Source organism: Vigna unguiculata, chromosome 5 (genome assembly GCF_004118075.2).
Source record: "Vigna unguiculata cultivar IT97K-499-35 chromosome 5, ASM411807v1, whole genome shotgun sequence".
Taxonomy (NCBI): Eukaryota; Viridiplantae; Streptophyta; class Magnoliopsida; order Fabales; family Fabaceae; genus Vigna; species Vigna unguiculata.
Genome location: NC_040283.1, coordinates 11,156,671 through 11,181,886, shown reverse-complemented (window position 1 = coordinate 11,181,886; position 25,216 = coordinate 11,156,671). Strand labels below are relative to the sequence as shown.

At 30.3% G+C, this 25,216-nt stretch overlaps 5 protein-coding genes across 6 annotated transcripts; 2 read left to right on the top strand and 3 right to left on the bottom strand.

Moving 5' to 3' along the window:
- Nucleotides 1–272: 272 nt before the first annotated feature.
- Nucleotides 273–2,546, bottom strand: LOC114185860. The gene is made up of 3 exons (XM_028073800.1): nt 1,776–2,546; nt 911–1,630; nt 273–610 (listed from the first exon to the last, which is right to left on the bottom strand). Exons 1-3 carry the CDS (start codon nt 2,400–2,402, stop codon nt 443–445), a joined length of 1,515 nt encoding a protein of 504 aa, XP_027929601.1. The 5' UTR covers nt 2,403–2,546; the 3' UTR covers nt 273–442.
- A 4,516-nt stretch (nt 2,547–7,062) lies between these two features.
- On the top strand, nt 7,063–10,380 carry LOC114185851. Of its 2 annotated transcripts, XM_028073789.1 has the most exons (3): nt 7,063–7,857; nt 8,054–9,112; nt 10,159–10,380. In XM_028073789.1, exons 1-2 carry the CDS (start codon nt 7,175–7,177, stop codon nt 9,072–9,074), a joined length of 1,704 nt encoding a protein of 567 aa, XP_027929590.1. In that variant the 5' UTR covers nt 7,063–7,174; the 3' UTR covers nt 9,075–9,112; nt 10,159–10,380. The 2 variants fall into 2 exon arrangements, with proteins under 2 accessions (XP_027929590.1, XP_027929589.1); XM_028073788.1 differs by lacking the exon at nt 10,159–10,380 and having other exon boundaries at nt 8,054–9,259.
- Nucleotides 10,381–10,981: 601 nt separating this feature from the next.
- On the bottom strand, nt 10,982–11,458 carry LOC114184350. Its single transcript, XM_028071660.1, has one exon. It carries the CDS (start codon nt 11,456–11,458, stop codon nt 10,982–10,984), a length of 477 nt encoding a protein of 158 aa, XP_027927461.1.
- Nucleotides 11,459–15,370: 3,912 nt separating this feature from the next.
- On the top strand, nt 15,371–16,363 carry LOC114183817 (Werner Syndrome-like exonuclease). The gene has a single exon (XM_028070965.1). It carries the CDS (start codon nt 15,463–15,465, stop codon nt 16,147–16,149), a length of 687 nt encoding a protein of 228 aa, XP_027926766.1. The 5' UTR covers nt 15,371–15,462; the 3' UTR covers nt 16,150–16,363.
- Nucleotides 16,364–18,638: 2,275 nt separating this feature from the next.
- Nucleotides 18,639–24,801, bottom strand: LOC114184349. Its single transcript, XM_028071659.1, has 8 exons — nt 24,208–24,801; nt 23,846–24,133; nt 23,487–23,723; nt 23,351–23,402; nt 19,481–19,572; nt 19,390–19,405; nt 18,798–18,934; nt 18,639–18,722 (listed from the first exon to the last, which is right to left on the bottom strand). The coding sequence occupies exons 1-8, from the start codon at nt 24,799–24,801 to the stop codon at nt 18,639–18,641; spliced, it is 1,500 nt and encodes a 499-aa protein (XP_027927460.1).
- Between the last annotated feature and the right edge of the window lie 415 nt (nt 24,802–25,216).

Here is a 25,216-nt window from a genome sequence, read left to right as displayed (position 1 = left end):
TGTATTCACCGCTTGATTTCGATGGTGAATAGACAGGGTAAAAACATTGATTATGCAATCACGGATACGTGGATACAACTATTCTATACGAAATATTAAACACAAATTTGTATCACGATACGTATATCTGTTTTAAATCTAGAGTGTAATTTATATGTTCAAGTTATTGATTATAACTTTTAATTATATTATTATATAAGTTATATACTTATTATAAACTTTACTACATAAACAAAATATTTTTCCAATACATTGATTTTTTTAATCAACCGTAGATGGACTTTTTTTTCAAACTCCATGCAAAGTACAACTCAGATCTGTTCTGTTAGGGAAGCCGAAACAAAAATAATCATTAGTCGTTTCTTACAAATGTCGAAACCGTGTCCAACCATGACAAGCCCCAATTCAAATTGTGTTCAAATTTTTAAAAAATAATAACAATTCAATAATTTTCTTTTCTGTTTCCATGTTTTTTGTTTTCATCTCTTTCTTCCTTCCACCCAATACATCTCAAAATACACATTTCCCTTTTCCTTTTCTTCAGTAAGTAGAATAGGCTATCTGTCAAAGCAGCTTTAGATGTCAAAGAAGCTCTCAACAGGTTCAGTGCCTGACCAAATGGACACAATTATGAATTGAAAAAGAAGTGTCAATGGAAGAAAAGTTGTAGAAAGTTCATCATAACCAACTATTTGTAATTTTTTTTTGTTTAAATTGACTTTAAAATAATGTAATTTCACTGTAGAAGCAAATTTGATGTAAAAAGTTTAGTGTAAACTTTCAACCTAATGTTTGTTCATGATAACTTCACCATGTATATGATCAAATTTTCATACAACAATGTGTGAATCAATTCTCTTACAGCAACGCCAAAGAAGAAGTCATAAGAGTGGATTGTGAACATGATTACCTCGCGAGAGTTCTTAATTTCCACCAAATGCTCCTCAAAATCATCCAATGGCACATGCAACTCTTGTACGAAGGAAATGCTAGAAGTAGTTGTCATTGGTGTCACATGAAGATCATCCCTCACAACAAATATGCAGGGCCTCTTCATATATCCCACAGCAGATCCTCTTGCTCCATCAGAACATCTTGGTTCAAAAATTTTCATAGCCACTGGATCTTGTAACAAGTCTTGATTCTTTGAAATCGCTTCACGTTTGATATTGGCATTCACTACCTTAGTGCCAAACCAATAACTGGGAGTTTCTTCTTCTGGAACATGTATTGGCTGGCTTGTACAACCAAATTGATGAGGGACACATGGATTCAGTAAGGAATTGGTTGCTGATCCGATGAACCATGATGAATTAAGATCCTTCACACTTTTGTACAAGTTATCAATGCTTCCAAAGGATAAATTGTCATTCATGAGGTTTATAATAGATCCAAGAGGTATGGTGAGGAAGCTGAATAGAAAATCCACAAAATTTCCCTCTGCTTCAGCAAACAGAATCTTGTTCTGTGATTTGCTCACTGTTATCTTCACTTCCAAAGAGCCTCTATGGTGGCTTGGACCAGAATCTGGTGAGAAGGAAGGGAGTGTTGGCTTAGATTCTCTGTTTGCCAAGAATACATCACTTAGAGGAGATTTGGAGGTTAATGCTTGCTTTAGTATGCTATATATCTGAAAAAGAAATAAAAAAACAAAGGAAGTTTTAACCTTGTACAGTTATAATTCATTTAAACAAGGTAATTTCCTAATACTTTCAAAGTATTATATACTAAAGGAATGGTCCTGTCTAATAGCATCATTTTGAAGATAATATTACCTCCTTCATGCCAACATTTACAGAAATTTCTTTCATCTTGTCGAAGTCTTTGTATCCAAGTTGGAGGAGTTGCTGAACAGTGTTACCAGGAGAGCTGTTCAGCACTCTCAAATCATCAAAGATCAAGAACATTGCATCCCCTTTAACAAAAACTCCATTTCCCCAAGAACTCTCTTCCTTTGACTCTTCCAGCACCTTCATCTCTTTGGTCATCATCTTCCCACAGTAGCAACTTGCCCCAGCAAAAGTACTCACCAACAAATCACTGCCCTTTAAACAGTACCCACACACGAAATACTTCGAGGGCACAGTGTCATCCACCTTCAGTTTCAGTCTCTGGCAAGAGGCTTCCGAAGGGTTGCGCGGAGAAAGCAGCATTTGCCGGCACATACGGTTCCAGAAGACGTTGGTGTTGAACTTTTCCACACTCTGGTACAGGTTGTCGATGCAACCGATCGCTAAAGGTTGGTTTTTTGATACTAGCCTGATGATGGTTCCCATTGGAAGGGTGAGGAAACTGAAGAGAACATCAACGAAGTCTCCACTCGCCTCTGCCACAATTACACTGTTTTGTTCTTCGTCCACCCAAAATTTCAAAGGGATTGTTGCTTCTTGATTGGAAGCCATGTCTGAAACATAAAACTCCAGAAAATTAATGAAGCAAAAAGTGTTTTATGTTCCGTTCTTATTTTTGGTGAAGGGTAAAGGAATGAAGTGGAACACATGAAGAGGAAAGTAATGCAAGCTTCAAGGTTCCAAAGTTTCATGCTTTGGAATTCACTAAGAATGAAGGAAAGGTGTATAGGTGCCCTGCGCAATGGAAAATACCTTACTCCAATATTGGGTAAAAGGGTTATTTGCAAGAAAAAAAAAAACATTTCACACCGATTTCTTTTATTATAGATGGCAAATAAACCCGTCCTCGTGGGTATTGTCCGAACCCGTCCCCGTTTTGACGGGGAATCCCCCGCATTGACTGGGTATGGGTATGGGGAATCCCCGACTTTTTTAGTTGGGTATGGGGATGGGTATGGGGATGTACATATACCCGCCATAATACCCGTCCCCGCCATATCTTCATTCTCGTTTAAATTATTAAAATATTCACAATTAATCAATATATATATATATATATTTTTTTTTTTTCTTTTAATTATTTCATTTGTCATTATACTCATTCTCATCTCCAATATATTTTTTATCTTATCATAACCTTTATGTAATTATGTTAAAATGATGTATGTTAATAAAAAAAATTATGCCTCACATTTGAATATTTATATTATTTTTTAATATTTTTATTTATTATAAATTTTCCTTTCACATGAGAATGTTTATACTCTCAATTTAAGGTAATATAAAAAAAATTCTTTACTTATTATTATTATTAATTTTTGTTTAATTTGAAGAACTCTTTTGTTTCATTAAAATAATTTTCGTTATTTTTCAACCATTAAGTATATATATTGATATTTGAAAAGTTTTCTTAGTTCTCTCAAATAGTTATACATTTGATTTCCTTTGTGTGATTTTTTTCGATAGTCTCTCAAATTATTTCTAAAACACACATTTGTTAGTTTTTTAATATTTTTATTTATTATATTTATTTTCATCATGTAGAATAATATTTCGATATATTCTATATAATTATTTTTTATTTTATAACTCATTATTAATCATAATGTAATTTTTTCACTTTAAATTCTGTTTGAAGTGGTTACAATTATATATATATATATATATATATATATATATATATATATATATATAATGATATTTAGGAATAGTATATGATAATTCACTACAAGAAAAACATGAAATGGTGACTGATTTAGTCAATAATCCATATCAGTCACTATTTTTCATCATTGGTGGTAGTAGTTGATTTATTGTCTAAATTAGTGACCGATTCAATGATCGAATCGGTACTTGATTTAGTAACCAATTTAATTACTAATTTATTTGTAATTTAATGACAAATTTTTTGGTCACTAATGATATTTCTATTTATTTTTAACCACTTCAAACATAATTTAATAATTAGTTCTCTAAGTTTTTTTTTTTCATTTTATCATACCTTAATTATACATTTGATTTCCTTTGTGCGATTTCTTTCGATAGTCTCTCAAATTATTTCTAAAACACACATTTGTTTTTTTAATATTTTTATTTATTGTTTATTTTCATCATGTAGAATAATATTTCGATATATTCTATCTAATTATTTGTTATTTTATAACTCACTATTAATCATACTGTAATTTTTTTCACTTTAATTATATAAATAATTTTTATTTACTACAATATAAAAATTTAATGTAATTTCTATGAATATTTTTTTGTCACTATCCAACATATATTGAAGTTCAAAAGATATAAAATCTATGTCAAAATTTTATTATTATGTTTATTATTTGTTCTTTGTGTCATTTTGATCAAGTGATGTATTATAACTTTTTATTAGTGTATAAAAAAGAGATTCATTATAATTTAAAAAATTGAAGTAAACAAATATTTAAAATATATTTTAATTTGAATATTTTTTTTTCCTTTTATTATTTGTTCTTTTTGTCATTTTGATCAAGTGATATATTATAACTTTTATTAGTGTATAAAAAAGAGATTCATTAGAATTTAAAAAATTGAAGTAAACAAACATTTAAAATATATTTTAATTTGAATATTTGTTTTCCTTTTATATTTTTTTGAAATATTTTTTAATTTTATCAACTAAGTTCATCAATGTTGTAGTTTGCAAATTTAATAAATGTTTTGGTTCACATGAAATTTTATTTGGTATTCTAATATAAAATGTAAACAATTATAATTTATTTTAAGGTATTTGACATCGAAGAAAATTCTCCTAATATTGAATATTTCATAATATTATGTTTTCTTTACCATAATTTTTTTTCTTTTATAAAAATTAATATTGAAGTAGTTAGAACACGGGTACGGGTATGGGTACGAGATTATACCCGTTACCCGGTGGGGATGAGGATGGGAAAAAAGTTTGATACCCGTTGGGTTTGGGTATGGAGATGGGGATGAATTTTTTATGCGGGAATGGGTATGGGATAGCGAAACCCGTCCCCGCTCCGCTCCGTTGCCATATGATATAGTTACATCCAACTTATTTGATAATTCTAATTCTTTTAATTAAAAAATACTTCGACTTTTTCTTTATGTACAAAAACCCATTTTTCTGCTGCCGACTGGTGTTCGATTAGTAAGATATAGTTTTTTATAATAATCTAGTTTTAAATTTGTTTCTAGGACATGTTGAGGTTTGTATATGTATATTAAAATAAATTTAGAAATAATAAATATTTTTGAGTTTATAACTATGTGTTTAATATAATTAACTTGAAAATTTATTTATATATTTTAAAAGTCAATATATTTATAGAAATATATAGTAGGCTTTGTAAAAATACACAACACAAAATATGTGCAAAAATAAAGTAGACATGTAGAATATAATTGTTAAAAGTACAAAACAGTGTACGAAAAGGTTAGTCTAACGTATATTGTTAGACTCGTCTAATCAATTGATTGACAACTTGTTTAATGTGTGTTATTAATCTTGTATAATCAATATATGACCTATTTTGTTTAATGTATATCATTAGACTCGTCTAATTAATATATAGACAAACTTGTCTAAGGAATATTGCAAGACTCGTCTGTCTAATAAGATAATAGATAGAATCATTTAATGTGTATTAGTATACGTATCTAATATGTGTATGAATATACTCATCTAACTTATATCGATAGATTCGTGTCTGATCAATATATAGACACACTCCTCTAGTGTTTATTCCAATACTCGTATGATCAGTGTATGGACATACTTGTATAATATGTATTCTTAGACTTATATAATCAATGTATGAAATTATCCGTTTAATGTTTTTTGTTATACACATCTAATAAATATATGGATAGACTTATCTAATATCGTCTAATGTTTTTCACTATATTCTTCTAATCAATATATGAATAGACCATCTAATGTGTATTACAATATTAATCTAATAAGTGAATAAACAAATTTGTCTAATGTGTATTGATATACTCATCTAATTTATACATGAAAAGAGTTATCTAATTAATATTTCTAGAATCCTCTAATCAATATATTAAATTATTTTTAAATTTAAAGAGTATGCTCTAAAATATTTTGATATAGTTTCAAGAATAAGTGAAATGGTGAAAGAGTGTTATACATTGTCTTAACAATATTTTATATAATCATTCTAAACAAAAATTAAAGAATAATTAATAAAAATACGTAAATAATAAAAAAAGTTATACATACCTTCCTCCTATCCAAATTTGGTGGGTTTAGTTTATTTTCTTTAATTATTCTCCTTTATCTAAATTGTTTAGTTTAAATTATGAAAAAAGTGACATTGTCTTAAAAAATTATAATATAGTGCAAAATAAAAAACTATAAAAACTATAAAAGAATAACTTTAAATCAATACTTGAATGATATGTTACTAAATAATTTAAACAAAAGAAACATAAAAACTAGAATAGTATATAATTGAATAGCATATAATTGAAGAAAAAAATGATTAACAGAAATACAAATAAATTAAAGAATAAAGAAATCGTTATATAGTGAAAGTAAATTAAATATAAAGAACAAAAATAATTGAAATATCAAAAGAATAAATGAGTCAGTATACATCGCATACGTAAGTATTAAATATAGAAATAAATAGAAGAAAAAACTACTTTTAAAACTTTCATTTTTATTTAGATCAATTAACTTTTTATTTTTAAAATTATACAATTAAATTTTATAAATTAAATATAAAATATTGTCATATATTATAACATTAATAATGACACCTAACATTCTATGAATACGTGACATATGAGTTTGACACATGATACTTAGAGTGTCATAACACTTCAATAATATGTGACAATTTATTTTTTTATAAAAAATAAAAAATAATTAAAAATTTGAAAATATCAGAAATTGACTTATGACATATAAGACGTTATCGTTAATCTAATATAAATAATCAAACTAAACATTTGTAGAGCGGAGCGAACCGAATGAAAAATAAAAATTATGATGTAATTGAATTTAAAAAATTTTAGAAGACGATAAAATAATATTTAACCTAATTTTTATATTTTCCAATATGAATATATACATACACACTTTTTTTAAGATAACTTTTAATCTTTATATATATATATATATATATATATATATATATATATAAGTAATGGATAGTGTTTAGAAAACAAGTAAAAAAATATGAAAACACCTGTAAGCATAATCATTTGTAAAAGTAGCAGCCCTTCAAAATCCAAAAACTTTCAATTTAGTTTCAAACCCTAATTCCCTCCGCTTTTCCCCAATTCAGAGCATGCTAGAGATGCTGGACAACAATGGCGTTCCCATCAGCTCGGTAAACGCCACACCCGCCCGCGTTTCCACCATAAGCGTGGTGGATCACTGCCTCCCCTACAACACCCACAACCTATACGATGTCACTTTCAACACCCACACCATCTACACCCTCCTCACCTCCGATCCCTCCCTCGTCCACTCCTGGATCTCCACCAATGTTCGCAGCCATCAAACTGGGCTCATGGTGGGTCTGGACATCGAATGGCGGCCCAACACGCAGCGGAACATGCAGAACCCCGTCGCCACGCTCCAACTCTGCCTGGGCCAACATTGCCTCGTCTTCCAGATCCTTCGCTCCCCTTCCATCCCTCCTTCCCTTGTTTCCTTCCTCGCCGATCCCAATGTCACCTTCTTTGGCGTTGGGATCCAAGAAGACGCCAAGAAGCTTCTAGGAGACTACAATATCCGAGTTGTTAATATTCGTGACCTTCGCTCTCTCGCTGCGGAGAAGCTTCGTGACACGACACTGAACCGGGCCGGGATTAAGTCGTTGGGCCTCCGCGTGCTGGATTTGGATGTTGAAAAGCCCAAACGGATCACGAGGAGTTGGTGGGACAATCCCAGGCTCACTCCACAGCAGGTTCAGTATGCTACGGTTGATGCCTTTCTGTCTTACGAGATTGGACGCAGTTTGAGTGTGTAAGTTAATAAGTCGCATTGTTCCTCTGATCCCATCTTTAGGAAAGAAAAATAAAAGATTTTTTTTTTTTACTTGTATTGTTAGAGACCAGAACAGAAGTTGTTGTGTTTCTGTTTTGCTTTGTTTTTATGGTTGTGATATGTGTTTGTTTAAAAGTTAAGAGTAGTTTCTGAGTTTTTCTTTATGTGAGACCAGATTGACTCCTACACCTGATGCCTCTTCCCAGCCTTATGAAATGTGTGGAATAGCAATGACTCCTAGACCTCCTATCTCTTCCCAGCCTTCTGAGATGTGTGGAATAGCAATGGCTCCTAAACCTCCTTTCTCTTCCCAGCCTTCTGAGATGTGTGGAATAGCAATGACTCCTAGACCTCCTGCCACTTTCCAACCTTCTGAGATGTGTGGAATAGCAAGGGCCATAGAGACAATGGCCGCTGCTATACAACATCAAAGTGCAGTGATAGTTGAAACTCATCGGACTTTCATGCAGCAGTGGGAAGCTGCCAGAGTAACTACTGCTGCATCTGTTCCCTGTGTTGGAGAGTTTTCTCCTCTGGAAGAGAGAGCAGAAATGGTGAAGAGGTCAGAAGTTGTGCCTAACGGGGTGGTTTGCCAACAGAAGGGAGAATCTTCAGGAGAGATGGCCAAGAGAAATCAGCATAAGCCAGGTGATAGATCTCCGTATCAGAGGACTGGGGCATCCTCTTCCCAACCTTTGCAGTCAGAATCCATGAGTATGAAGTGTTATCGATGTAAAAGGTCACATCTTCAAGGAAATTGTTCTAAACAATCGGCAGAAAAGAAGTGTTTTGTGTGTCAGAAGGAAGGCCATTATGCAAGAGTTTGTCCAGATAGGAAAGGACAAGTTGCTACAGGAGAAGTACAACAAAGAGGAGAAAATGGTGGCAGACCCCAAGTGGTGGAGAAGAGGTGTCGTCGTTGTGATGGACCTCATTTGGTAAAGGATTGTCATGCTGATAAAAAATCTGATAAGAAGTGTTATGTGTGTCAAAGTGGAGGGCATCTAGCCCGAGATTGCCCAACCAGGGGAGAACAACTTGATACAAAGGATTGTCATCAGCTTACTGATAAGAAGTGTTATGTGTGTCAAAGAGGAGGACATCTAGCCCGAGATTGTCCGAACAGGGGAGAACAACTTGATACAGGGAGAGTGCAACAAGGAAGGGTGGAGGGTGAAAGTGTTGAATGTATTTGATAAGAGTGTACTGACTTTCCATGATTAAAAATATGAAGGTAATATGCTTTAAATTCTTTGTATAGAATAGCTTAAGCAAAGGTATATGATGCATGGATATGAATAATGGGAAATAAATTGTTTTAGATTTTATATACATGTGATGGATTTGTTGAAATGAGAAATATGAAGAAAATAGTTTTCTATATGTATAAATAATTGCTTTACTATGGGAATTGAACTATATGATGTATGAAACTGTATGAAGTGATGAGAGTGTAGTTGCTTTCCAGGGAGAAAGTACTACACTAAGTGAATTTAGGGTGTATTGAAGGGGATTTAAGGAGATTATACTGACTTTGCTAGTATCCAACTCACGTGGAGGAATATATGTAGTTGTGAGAGTCGAGAGAGATTCCTATAATCTGATGTTTTGGTATGAAACATGATTGGATGACGCAGATAAAAAGAATTTATCCCCTCATACTTGAGGGGGACATTAGTCCTAGTTCATCGCTTTATAAGAGCGGACTCCTTGGGAGTATGATAGGACAAGTGCAAAATCTCTGAGTCTACTCAATATATGTGTCTTTAGGGTGTATTGAAGGGGATTTAAGGAGATTATACTGACTTTGCTAGTATCTAACTCAGATAGAGGAATATATGTAGTTGTGAGAGTTGAGAGAGATTTCTGGTGTTTTGGTATGAAACATGATTGAATGACGCAGATAAAAAGAATTTATCTCTTCATACTTGACGGGGACATTAGTCCTAGTTCATCGCTCTATAAGAGCGGACTCCTTGAGAGTGTGGTAGGACAAGTGCAAAATCTACTCAATATACATATCTTTTGGAAATGAAGTCAAATGTCTAGGTCATGATAGTCGTGTGGGCTATGGTTTTATATTGATGCCAGTGAGGGCATGTGTTGTATAAATTTTTTATTTTGTTATATGTGATTGACATGTCATAATGATGACAAATTACCTATGCTATAAGATGATTTATATCTTGTATGGTCTATTATAATAACACTAGCTTATCCCGCTTTCTGTGTTGGTTGTGGTTCGTCTACCTGCGCTGATCGTATATTATACCTAAGCAGAGGTTGGTATAGGTAGGAGTGGTGGGTTGCAGTGAGATTGTTAGAGGACTGTTAGGAGTTGTATCTACCTCTATTTATATAGTTGTGTTTTATACATTCCTTTGAGTATTAAAACAGGTTCTAAATTTTGAAAGACTGAATATTTTGTTCAGAGAATTGTAAAATACAATGTATACATTTCAGTGATGATCTATGCTTAATACCTAATTTGTAATGCTTTAATTAGTAGTGTTATGCTACTAAATCTGGGTGTTACATGTATAATTTTAAAATAATAATTACAAAAGAAAAAGTTAATTTTAATGCTTATTTTATTTTCTTATAAATGCTTAGAGAGAAACCATTATTAGCATATTTACTTTTTAATGACAATGTATGTGCTTAGCCACAGTTACTACAATTCACAACCAACTCATCTGTCACCATTTACATCGCTGGTCCTTTCACAAATCCAAAAAGACTTGAAATTCTCCAGTTGAAGGAAAACTTTCTACCCAATTGGTAGTATCTGGTTGCTGAGATTAAAATGTGGAGCACATAGAGGGCTAGCTAGTTTGTCTTTAGGTTCACAGGAGATTAGATCTCTGTCTGAACTCAGTTCATCCAGGCTCCTATATAATCTATCTATGCTGCTTACTGAAGAAAATCCTTCAACCCTGTGAAGCACTCCACCCAAGGGAAAAGTGAGAAAAACTCTTCCTCTGCTTCAGATAACACAATCTTCCCATTTGATTTTCTTATCTGTATTTTCACAACCATTTGCCTACCCTCAACAGATGGTATTTTTCCAATCTCAAGCATATTTGGGCTTATTGGGGTAAAATTACCAAGATATTGCTTCCTTCACAAAGCCATTTTCTAAACTCAGTTTGAATAAAGATCTCACCATCCTCTTCATTAATTCTCCACAACCACAGTTCAACAAGTTCTCACAAAAGTAGTAGCGTTTAGACTCAGTGTCATCAATATTCAGCATCAGTTTTTGGCAATAATCTTCCGTAGAGTTCCTTGGTTGCAGTAGCATTTCCTTGTACCTTTGTACACATAAAAAATTGTCTTCGAGATACAACACACTTTCATACAATGTGCTCAGGCTGCCAACTTTAACTGGTTGTACATTGGATTCCTTAGCCACGAGTCTAGCAATAGTTCCCAAAGGCAATGTTAAGAAACTCAGTAGAACATCCACAAAATATTTCCCTGCCTCAGCAAACACAACTTTGTTTTTCTCTTTGTCTACCGGAACTTTCAGGGAAACTGTGTGATCTTCATTCCCTGATTGAGTTGCATTTTCAGCCATCGTGGCTTCACAATCACAAGTCAGCTTTGCCAAACTCTACTCAGAGCATTATCGTTTGAAATTAGAAATTTTCATGTAATATTATAGATGATATATACTGTGTATATATAACCATATATGTATATACATAGTATTAGAAATCTTAAATGTCACTCTTTAATAAATATTACAAAAATTAATAAATATTTAAATAATATTTCCATTGTAATTAAAGCTTCTTAAACTCTTTATCTTCTATTTACTCCCGTCTTAACGTTTTCTTCACATTCCTCTTAAAAGACTCACAACAATAATTTTTTTTTTTTAAATTATCAATAATTTTTTTTTTAAACGCTTAAGTTTTCATTAATTTCCATTTTAAAGAAGTAAATTTCTATTATATGGGCATTGAAAATAAAAACTAAATTTGAAAAGCATCAATCATTATTAAAAAAATAGAGTTGTGATAAAATATTTTATCACTTAGTTTAATGGCTTATTATTTTAATATTAACATGCTAAAACACATTTAAATAATAAATCGCATTCGAGAACAGGTTAATAACCAAATTTTTGAAAATTCGAAATCATGAATACCTCTATGTATATAAATAATTTATCACTGATCTATCATATTTTCAAATGTTAGTTATGTTAATTTAGGATGAATATAATATTTACATAAATAATTATTTTTTTATCATGAATACAATTAAACAATTATCTTACAATAAAAAGTATCACGCTATTTTTTTATGGAGGTATTTAAGAGCCCTATGCATATATTACCAAAACCTACATTGTTAATGTTTCACACAATTTTTATAATATATCTCAACAAAATTTATAATCATAAATTATCATTTTATTAAAGGTTTTTCATCTTAAAATTTGTCATGCAATATTCAATTCATCATCATAGTTGTATTATATATATAATTACAAATAAAAAACTCAATCACTTCAAAAAGTTTGTCGTAAGATCTAAATTCAAAGACTAACAATTTTCATATTTATCGAATTTACTTGACAATTATATTATCATAATCTCGTTCCATTTGCTAACCATCATATTACAACAACCAGGAGAGTATTTCTCTTACTTCAAATTGATAATTAAAAGATTTTGTCTATTTCCTTCTTTTACAAAATTATTTATATCCTCTTTTTACAAAAGAAAAAAAATGTTTTTTTATGATCGATTTATCTTTCAAGATATGGTATAGTTAGCCCGCTGCTTGTCGAGATGTGTTGAGTCTTTGAGATTGAGACATCCTCACTTGATCTGATATTGTGAGTCAAAGGGACCTATAAGTACTCTGGGAAGCGAGTACCTGCAAGGACTTTTAGTACTTTGGCGTGTATCAAGTCACTGATAGAGAAGTATGTGATGCTTTTAGTAATAGCAAAGAAATCAAGATATAAATACATCTTAGTGATACTGACTCATCTTTATAAATCTGACTGATTAACTACCTTTAGGAACATTTAGATTCTTTCATAAATGCTAATGAATACTCTGTTGTAACTGTCACAAACGTTAATCACGTGTATTATCTCCTTGTGCAAGCTAGCAGGTCCTTGTCTAAGATGTTATAATCTCACACCCTTATTTTTCTTGGTTGAGATGTATTAGGTTACCTTGGTTGAGATGTATCAGGTTACCTTGGGTGAGATGGATCTAACCCTATATCTAAAACTCACCAAGTTATTGGTCGGGATGTATTAGACCCACCTTGATTGAGATGTATCAAACCTTTCATAGGAAAAAAGGGAAGGAGTTTGGGAAACAATCATCTATTTAGCCAAGATGGTACATCTTGGCTAAAAGGTGCAAGTCCAACATAATACATTATTAGGTCTTAGGACCCCCTGTATAATACATTAACTCCTTAGGGTCACAATAAATGAAATGCAACAAGAGTCTTGTATCCATACATTACCACGTCTTAGGACCCCTTAACTAGGTCCTTGTATAATACATTAACTCCTTAGGGTCACAATAAATGAAATGCAACAAGAGTCTTGTATCCATACATTACCACGTCTTAGGACCCCTTAACTAGGTCGAGATGAGTAAGTCCTGCACAATTCACAATTCGAGATGTGCAAGTCCTGCACAATAAACTAGCCCTAGGCTTGCAATAAATGAAATGCAACAAGAGTCTTGTATGTGGAATAGGTTAGGATGAGATGCTCCTACTTTTAGCTAGTAGATAATGATGTGTAGGTATGGTATCAAACTACTTGGCTGAGATATTCTGGGCCATGGTATTAAATATTATCATAAAATGCGTTTAAAATGTCAAATAAACTTAACAAAATTTGACAAGAAAGCCTAAATCCACGCATTTCTAAAGATGAATGACTAAATTGGTATAAAATTTCGAAGAGGGACTAATTCCAAATTTCACTGAAACTTGAGGGACCAAAAACATATTTAACCCTATTTTCTAACTCCTTATTAAAAATGTAATTTTATCACCGCAATTATATAAAGACATTTTATTACTATATTATAATAACTTGATATCTTTGTGATGAATCTTATTTATCATCATCCAACATAAATTGAAGTTCAAAAGATAAAATATTTATGTTAAATTTTAATTATGATTAGTTTAATACTTATTTTTTATGCAATTTCATTAAAGTGGTGTATTATAATTTATATTAATGTATGAAAAAAAAATTATTAGAATTTTGAGAAGAAAATTAAAGAGATATTTAAAATATTTTTAAGCTTGGATACTTACTTTTATTATAATTTTTTAAAAATAAATTTTAATTTTATGAATTCCATTTCATTAACATTTTGCAAAAGAATTTGTAAATATTTTGATTTTCATGATATATATATATATATATATATATATTTCTTTTTTTCTAAATATTTAATATTAAAAAAATAAGAATACATAATTTGATATTAAATATTTCATAATATGATGTTTTTTGTCATGACTTTTTAATTTTTATAAACAATAATTAGATGGTATTAAAATAGTAAGAAATTGATACAGAAATGAATACAAATATATCATTATTCAATGAAGATGAGATAATATAGAAGTGTTATGTAAATATGTGAATGAATGTTTTACTAGAGAATGAATACAAAATGATGAAATTCGTTTTGTATCCCTTACAGTACCATCTCTACCCTTATTGTTTGAGACAAAACTTTACAAAAAGTTTTTAAATTTTTTAAAATAAAGCTAAACTAATAGTAAAAAAGTTAATCATAAAATAGAAATAAAAGAGAACTAAATCATCGCAGTATGATTTTTGAAATATTTTCTTCAATTAGTTGTTGTCATTATAAATTAATAAATATTTTAATACACAATGATTACTCATGACATTATTATTATATTTTTAATATTATTTTTTAAATATACTTTGTTAATAACTAACCAAAATACAGATATTATTGTGCATTTATATTCATATTTTTTAACTTTTATAAAATTTGAGTTATTATCATTAAAAAAATATATAATTAATTTTTAAAATAATTATTAATTATAAAATTAAAAATATATATATAACAGAAATTTTAAAATAATTGTTAAAACAATAAAGTTAAAAGTAAATTATTTATAAAATAATTAATTTTTAAAATAATAATTAAAATAAAACTGAAATAATTAGATATAAATACAAAAGTGAATATCCTTTTTATAATAACATAACGTGTGTAATTTTTAAAAATATTTTACAGTTCAAAATAATTAAAAAAAAACCGCATGAAGTAACATTAATTATATAAAATTTTCTAATTATTGACTGTGATATAGTAGTAATTTTCTAATTTAGTAATGGACCGTGTTTTCCTCCAAAAGACAAAAGATTTCACAATTCCAAGATACAAATTTAAAATATCATATATTCACGGGTAAAAAAATTATTTGATCCCCTTAAGTATAACTGTATAATCATTTGTATAAGTAGGGAATCAAAATCCAAATTCGCACTATCCAGCTTCAAACCCTATCTCTCTCCGCTTTTCCCCAACTCAGAGCATGTCAGAGATGCTGGACCACAACGGCGTTCCGATCAACTCAGTAATCCCCACCCCCACCCGCGTTGCCACCATAAGCGTGGTGGATCACTGCCTACCCTACGATACCCACAATCTATACGATGTTACTTTCCACACCCACACCATCCACACCCTCCTCACATCCGATCCCTCCCTTGTCCACTCCTGGATATCCAACAACATCCGCAGCCATCAAACTGGGCTCATGGTGGGCCTGGACATCGAGTGGCGGCCCAACACGCAGCGCAACATGCAGAACCCCGTCGCCACACTTCAACTCTGCCTCGGCCAACACTGCCTCGTCTTCCAGATCCTTCACTCCCCTTCCATTCCTCCTTCCCTAGTTTCCTTCCTCGCCGATCGCAATGTAACTTTCGTTGGTGTTGGAATCGAAGAAGATGCTGAGAAGCTTCTAGAAGACTACAATCTCCATGTAGTTAATATTCAGGATCTTCGCTCTCTCGCGGCAGAGAAGCTTCGTGACAGGGAGCTGAACCGAGCGGGGATTAAATCGTTGGGCCTCCGTGTGCTGGGTTTGGAGGTTGAGAAGCCCAAACGGATCACGAGGAGTAGGTGGGACAATCCCTGGCTCACTCCACAGCAGGTTCAGTATGCTACAGTGGATGCTTTTCTCTCTTACGAGATTGGACGCAGTCTGAGCGTGTAAGTTAATTAATTAATAGCATGGTTCCTCTGCTCGTATTTTTAGGAAAGAGAAGTAAAAGAAAACAATTGACTTTTGTATACATTGAAAACAACAATTACGAAAAAAAGTTAATTTTAATTCTTATTTTATTTTTCTTTTAAATGCTTACAGAGAAACCATTCCTAGCATATTTACTTATTAATGACAATTTATGTGCTTAGCCGCACTAATTACATTTCCATGCCTTTATATCCTGTGTTGTTATATATATATATATATATTTATGTTGCTACTGGTTATGTTTATGTTGTTGATCCGATGAACTCGTGATAACAAGGTTTTATTTGATTTTGGATTGTGCTTTTTATGTGTGAAAAATAATTTAAATAGATTGCTTGGGTAGTATAGAATAATATCATTTATAGAATGAGTGAAATAAAAAAAAAAGGAAATAGGACAGTAAATTAGAAATATGACAAATGTGATCAGTAATTAGATGGGATGAAGAAAATTTACCTGAGTTTTGAGCAACCCATTCTTCTGTATTTGATAAAACCGAAATCTTGTTTTTAATAAAATTGTTATAACCCTAATCCCTAAACTGGTCGGTTCTTCATGGATTATTTGATTATATTATAATTTTTAAAATTATATATTGGCTTTTAATTTGAGAAAATTTAATACTTTTTTGTAATATTAGAATTGCTCAAATAGCATAAAGGGATCAATATTAAAAAAAAATGATAATTACAAGGTGAAATTTTGTTTACTAAAACGAAAAAAAAAAAAATCATCTGAATATGTTACAACTCAAAACATTAAAAAATCTTTTAATTATCTGGTAACGATGCCCGTGACTAGCCATCTTGGCTCGGACCTGGAAAAAAGAATTCAGAAACTAAAGGAGTGAAGTTATAAAGAAAATTTGGTATATTCTTTGCTTCAATTTGTAGTGATGTTTATGAACTTCAAAATTCAGTTTGAATATTAAATTTAAAGTCATTTAGTCACAAATAAATGTTGTATTAAATATGAAAAAAACTCTTTTCGTGATCTTTTAGAGAGATCGTAGTGTCAATGGCCAATCTGTATTCTGAAAGGCTAAACATTTTAAATATCTTTAATATTAATGAATTAGTTAATTAATTAATACATCAAAATTACATATATTCAAGGTCTCAACGATACATATAACTTGAGTATTTTATTACGCCTTTTCTTTTCTTTAAAATTCTAAAATGTCACATTCTAATTTTCTTTTTCTCTTGAAACATATCTTGCTTAATTAATCCAACTGTTTTCTTCATCTATATCTAAAATGCATTTGCTTGTGAACGATAAAATCTTTCTAATAGTTGCATCAATCATGTTAGACAGAGAAAAAAATAAAATAAAAATATAACTAAATATCCAACAATTTTTTTATAAACTATTAATTTCTTTTCATCCAACAAAATCATTTTCAAAATTGTTATTCACTTAAACTTCTTGATTTCACTCTAAACCCAAATTATTATTAATGTTTTCTCGTTTTCTTATAGCCACTCTAAATATAATAGTTATAAATTTTCAATCTAACATAATAGTTATTAATGTTTTTTCTTCTTCTTCAATCTAACATAATGGTTATAAATTTTTATCAAAGAATAAACACATAACGGTTATGCATTTTCATCAAAGAATAAACATGGAAATTTAATTTAATAGTAAGTTATGCACTTTCAATTTTAATATTTTTATTATTATTACTACTATTTTATGTTTTGGTTGCTGCCGTAAGCTATGAAGAGGTCGAAAGAAATTAATTTATAAATGAAAGATGAAAAAGATATTTAACAAGTTCACTATCTCGAAGAGACTTGTTAATCCGGAAATTTAAATAATTAAACTTTTATTCTGAAAAAAAAAAGTAAAATTATAAAAATATGAATTTAGTATAAACTCAGTAGTTTTGAATTTCATTTTGCAAGCTTTTTTTTTTCTTTAATGTAAATATTTGATTTAGGTTTTAAAATACTAAAAAAGAATAACAGAAATGAAGGAATAAATTCTGGTAATGTAAAACAATTTTTTTTATGGAAGTAGGATTTAATTAATTATTAGGGTTACATTCTCTAATCATTTGTTTCATAAATTATTATTTTTATTATGTGAGAACGTAAAAGGACATGTTTAAAATATTATAAAAAAAGCTTTTATTTTTTAAGAGGTTTCAATCCTTAATTTTGCAAACGACTAAAACGACAAACATCACTTCAGAGAAATATATTTTATAACTCACTCTTTCCATTCAAACGTATCATCAATAAAACAGAACAGAATATTAGAGTCGTTAATAACATTAAATTTTTGACCAAACATGGCATAATATATATGATAAAACGGATTCCACCAAACACAAAGAACAGTAACATTATAAAGACTAGGGCTCTAATATATCTAGAATTGAATTCTGTAGAACTCAAATTCCATAACCCAAGATTTAAACTGGAAGTGATTGAACCGTTCTTCTAGTTAATGGGTCTTATCAAGTGTTTCAGACCTTCTGTCAACGCAAATGTTGAGGTCAATGAAGCTTTCAATATCCCAAGACCCTGCACAATTCAAACTGTCATATAATCTCATACAAAAAATAACATCATAAATGGATATAAGAAACAGTTTCTTACCTCCTTCACACCAATTGCAATGACCCTTTCCTCCAAGTCAAAGAGAGGTACTTTCAATGTTTTTAGACATGAAACAACAGAAATGGATGACATTGGTGTCACAACCAAGTCATCTGTGACCTTGTACATCCCTGGTCCTTTCACAAATCCAGGAACACTTTAAGATTGTCCAGAAGAAGATAAACTTTCTAACTCAATTGGTAATATATGGTTGCTGATCACAAGATTATAGCTAGTTTGTCTTTGAGATCATGTGACATAAGATATTTGTCTGAACTCAGTTCATTCAGGCTCTTATATAATCTATCCATGCACCATACCGATGAAAATCCTTCAAGCATGTGAAGTACTCCACCCAAGGGAAAACTCAGAAAACTTAAAAAGAAAGTTAACAAACTCTTCCTCTGCTTCAGAAAACAGAATCTTCCCATTTGATTTTCTTATTTGTATTTTCACAACCATTTTCCTACCCTCAGCATATGGTATATTTCCAATCCCAAACAGGTTTTGGCTTATAGTGGAAAAATTACCGAGATGTTGTTTATTTCTTAAGATTAAATCTGTCATAGGAGTCCTCGAGATCAATGAAAACTTGAGAAGTCCAATACCTGGAGTAAAAAAAATGAACAAACCAAAGAAAAGAAAGAATGAAAGTATAAAAACCAAGTTAAAAAATGACATACCTCCTTCTTGGTGATATCCACAATTTGTTCCTCAAGAGTCTCCATGTCTTCAATTCCAAGATCATGAAAAAGAGGTGAATACTCTTTATTAGCTGAAATTAAACAAAGAGGTGAAGAGTTTGGGGAAAAAAGTAATAAAAACTGAAAATAAATTTTGATTAAAATCAATTTTAATTGCAATAAAAGCATTACGTTATTTTTAAAGGAGGTATTTAAGAGCTCTATGCACATATTACCAAAACCTATATTGTAAATCAAGACTTGTAAAAATCACATGCATGGTTACTAGTAATACACGGTTCCTTGAAAATTTTGAACGGATGAATATGACTTAACGAGCATCCAAGAGACACTTACAACATATTGTAGCACAAACAAAGAGTAAAGATACTTAAAAAAAAAATGTATTAAATGTAATGAGATCTTTTCCAACCGATTGTAATTGCTTTATGACCATACTCATTCAAATACAGTGCAAGACTCTTCCTTGGGCACGAAATACTTTATATTAAATATTCAAATTTTATAACCAACCAACAGCCAAAGACTATCAAATTTTAAAAAAATGACAGATTCAATAACCTTTTATTGAAGGGAAAAACTATATATTTAATTATTATATTAAATTTCTCACGAAATATGTAAACGTAAACAAGTGTTATATTATACTGTTTGACCATATAAAAAGTAGATCATAAACATAAATGTTAACTTTTAAATTATGTGATATAACAAGCAATTTATAGGCACTAATAATATCTACTCGTTATTTTATCCTTAATAAAAAAATTAACTTTTATTTATCCACTTATCCGTTGAATACCTGTATAAGAAATATTCATGGATTTTTTAGAATTTATGGATGTCCACGACTATTCACACATATTTAAAAAAGGAAAGTTTATAAATTTTTAAAATAAAATCTAAATAATTTTAAATATATATAATATAATATAATACAATACAATATAATATAATATAATATAAGATAAGTTAAATGAAAGATAAATTAAATTTTAATTTTAATTAAATTAAATTTGATAAAATATAAATTAAATTTTATTCTTTTACGAGTAACGGATACTTTATAATATCCGCATTTGATTCGTTTATAAGCAAGTATTAAATTACCTTTTACTCATTATGTGTAGGTATTCGTTTAAAATATCCACTTATACTCGAAGTAAATTTTATCTGCGAATATTTGCATGCATGGATAATTTTGTCATTTCTGTCGAAAACTTAATGAAACTTTTGTTAGTCAAACTCAATTCTTCCTTGCTGCTGCATGGAGGAATAATGATAAGTGTAAAGTAATTTTATCATGTTAATTCCATTAGAAAATGTATGCATCACAAATTGTGTTAAGGAAAATGAAGCCAAAGGTGAGTGGTAGATTTGTGGTAATATTAAATTGTTGAATATTTTTTGTTTTCTTAATTCATCAAGTTTTGGGGATTTCCTTTGAATAAAAAAATATTCATAACTTTGATTTGAGCTAACTCGTTTTGATCTTTCGATTCAGGCACTCAATTCAACTTTTAGCTTAGGCTAACTAGGTCCAAACTTCAGACTACTAACTCGGCTTGACCTTCATCCTAAGTTTCCACATCTTGACCTTTATCCCAAGTCGACCAATATCAAATTTCTACTCGAGTTATCTCATTTGGATCGTCGGTTTGATCGACTCGTCTTGATCTTTAATCATGGACGATACATCTTGACATTCAGATTGAGTTGAACGATCTCTACCTTTAGCTTGGGCCTACTTATCCCTTGTACGATATGACATGTCTTTATCGTCTTCTTAAGATAATTCATCTTAACCTTTAATTTGGGTTGGCCAGTATGCACCTTTAGCATCCAACAACTTGTCTCGATCTTTAACTTTGGACGATTCATCATGACCTTCGAGTTGTACCATATATACTATCTGTTAGAGAAATCATAATGTCTATGAATTTGTATTCTTAAAGGCTAAACGTTTTAAATATCTTTAATATTTATGAGATGGTTAATTTAACTAATACATCAAAATTACATATATTCACGGTTTTAAGGATATATATAACTTGAGTATTTCTTTCACCTTTTCTTTTCTTTAAAATTCTAATATTCAAATATCACATTCTATTTTTCTTTTGAAAATTAATCCAATTGTTTTCTTCATCTATTTTATAAAAAATCTAAAATGCATTTGCTTGTGAACATTATTCTTGTTCAAATTGATTAATGAAAAATTTTCTAATAGTTGCATCGATCATATCGATCATGTTAGACCGAGAAAAAAAAATTAAAATATAACTAAATAATGATAACTAACCTAACTTTTTCATCGAACAAATTGTTGCTGAACTTTTAATTTCTTCTTTTCATCCAACAAAATCATTTTCAAAATTATTATTCGCCTATGTTTTGTTTTTTAATTCATTCTGAACCCAAATTGTTATTAGTGTTTTTTCTTCTTCTTATAGCCACTCTAAATATAATAGTTATAAATTTCCAATCTAACATAATAGTTATTAATATTTTTTCTTCTTCTTCTTCAATCTAACATAAAAGTTATGGATTTTTATCAAAGAATAAACATGGAAATTTAATTTAATGTAAGTTACGAAATTTTAATTTTAATTTTATTATTTATTATTATTTCAAGTTTTGAACTGTGAAGATGTTGAAAGAAAAACGTTTAATTAATTAAACTTTTATTCTGAAAAAAAAATCTAAAATTATATAAATTTGAATTTAGTAAAAACTCAATAGTTTTGACACTACTAAAAACACTTATATTTTCTACTAATTTTGTTTTAAATTTTAATTTGGAGAAAATACTTATAGATTTTTTTATAAAAAATATTGTAGGAAATTGGTAACATTTTTACAAAATATTTTGTATTAAACACTTTTCACAACAAATTTTGTGAGAAATACTTACAAATTTTATAATTTTGTAAGAAATAATTGCTCACGAAAAAATTGATTATCAATTAAGATTCTTAGAATAAAATAGTTAAAAAAAGTCTTTTTTGTAATTTTTTTAACAATTTATAAGATAATCTCATGTAATAAAAGAAATTTTAATAGTGTGAATTTCAATTTGTCGGATTTTACATCATATTGATGTTTTTCTAAATAGAGCAAAGCTTTTTTCTCTCATTTTTCGATGTCTAAAACAGAAAAAAAAAAACACTGAATACGAAAAACACATATATTTTTGATATAAAAAATAGATTCCAAAATGTTTTGTTCATTTAATACTTAACATATATCTGATTTTCCTTTCTTGTGAATATTTGATTTAGTTTTCAAAATACTCAAAAAGAATAAAAGAAAGGAAGGAATAAACTTCTGGTAGTGTAAAACAATTTATTTATTTTTTATTCAAGTAGGATTTAATTGATTATTAAGGTTACATCCTGTCTTTCACATAAATTCCCAAAAATAAGTATGACAAATTTGTTTCATAAAATTATTATTTTTATGATGTGAGAACGTAAAAGCACATATTTAAAATATTATAATTTTTTTAAAGAGGTTTCAATCCCTTAATTTTTCAAATGACTAAAAATGTTTACTCATAACTTATGACCAACAACACTTCATAGAAGAGTGAGTGTAAAGAATGTTATAACACATTCCTTCTGTTCAAATGAAAGACTCCTTAATAGCATTATATTTTAGACCAAACATTGCATAACATATTTGATAAACGGTCTTCCACCAAACACAAAGCACAGAAACATTATAAAGTTTAGGTCTCTAATATTTCTAGAATTGAATTCTGTAGAACCCAAATTCCCTAACCCAAGATTTAAATTGCAAGTGAATGAACCGTTCTTCTATTCAATGGTCTTATCAAGTGTTTCAGACCTTCTGTCAAAGCAGATGTTGATGTCAATGAAGCTTTCAATATCCCAAGACCCTGCACAATTCAAACAAAGAGTTTAATGTAATCTCATACAGAAAATAACAGCATGCACAGTAAGAAGCCTCCACAATTTCCTACCTCTTTCACACCAATTGCGATCACCCTTTCCTCCAAGTCAAAGAGTGGTACTTTTAGTGTTTTTAGACATGAAACAGCATAAATGGATGACATTGGAGTCACAACCAAGTCATCTGTCACAAAGTACGTTGCTGGTCCTTTCACAAAACCAACAAGACTTGAAGGTTCTCCGGTAGAGGCTCTACAACCACAATATAAACAAGGAAAATTTCCTATCCCATAGGTAATATCTGGTTGCTGAGATTCAAATGTTTAGAAAAAGGAGGGTTAACTAGTTTGTCTTTGAGTTCATGTGACATCAGATATTTTTCTGAACTCAGTTCACTCAGGCTCCTATATAATGTATCTATGCAGCTTACCGAAGAAGATCCTTCAAGCATGTGAAGCACTCCACCCAAGGGAAAAGTCAGAAAACTTAAAAGAAAGTCAACAAACTCTTCCTCTGCCTCAGCAAACATAATCTTCCCATTTGATTTACTTATTCGAATTTTCACAACCACTTGCCTACCCTCAAAAGATGGTATTTTTCCAATCTCAAACAGGTTTTGGCTTATTGGGGTAAAATTATCAAGATATTGTTTCTTTCTTAGGATTAAATCTGTCATTGGGGTTCTTGAGATCAATGAAAACTTCAGCAAGTCCACTACCTACGACAAAAAAACAAACAAACCAATGAATAGAAAGAATGGAAGCATAAAAACCAAGTTAAAAAATGACATACCTCCTCCTTGGTGATATCCACAATTTGTTCCTCAAGAGTCTCCAAGTCTTCAATTCCAAGCATATGAAACAAATTTGCACTTGCTCCAAAATCATTGGGCATTATATAAAGATCATCACAAACTAAAAGAGAAGCAGATTCCTTCACAAAGCCCTTTTCTAACCACGTTCGCATTACAGCTTCCCAAAACAATTCAGATTGTGGATCGTCACAAGCACAGTTCAAAAGGTTGCAGTAGCTTTTAAGCTCAGTATCATCAATATTCAGCATCAGCTGTTTGCAATAGTGTTCCATATAGTTCCTTGGTTGCAGTAGCATTTCCTTGGACTCTTGAATGCATAAAAATTTTTCTTCAAGAAGCGACACACTTTCATACAATGTGCTCAGGCTACCAACTTTAACTGGTTGTACACTGGACTCCTTAGCCACGAGTCTAGCAATAGTCCCCAAAGGCAATGTTAAGAAACTCAGTAGAACATCCGCAAAATCTTTCCCTGCTTCAGCAAACACGACTTTATTTTTCTCTTTGTCTATCAGAACTTTCAGGGAAACTGTGTCATCTCGAACCCCTGATCGAGTTGCATCTTTAACCATTGTGGCTTCACAATCACAAATCAGTTTTGTCAAACGCTACTTATAGAGAGCATCATCTTTTGAAATACAAGATGATAAATTAATTCAGATATTCTAAATTTTAGACGGTTTTGAAAAGGAAAATTTTGGTTTGCTACCCATGACGCATAGGATTAGACTTCTTAAATGTCACTCGTTTTTAATGAACAAAATATTACAAAAATTAATAAATATTTAAGTAATATTTCCATTGTAATTAAAGCTTCTTAAACTCTTAAGCTTCTTAACTTTTTGTTCACATTCCTCTTAAAAGACGCACCACAATATATATATTTTGAATTCTCAATAATTTATTTTTTTTAAACGCCTACGGTTTCATTAATTTCTATTATATGGGCAGTTCAAATTTAATAAAAACCTAAATTTGAAGAAGTGT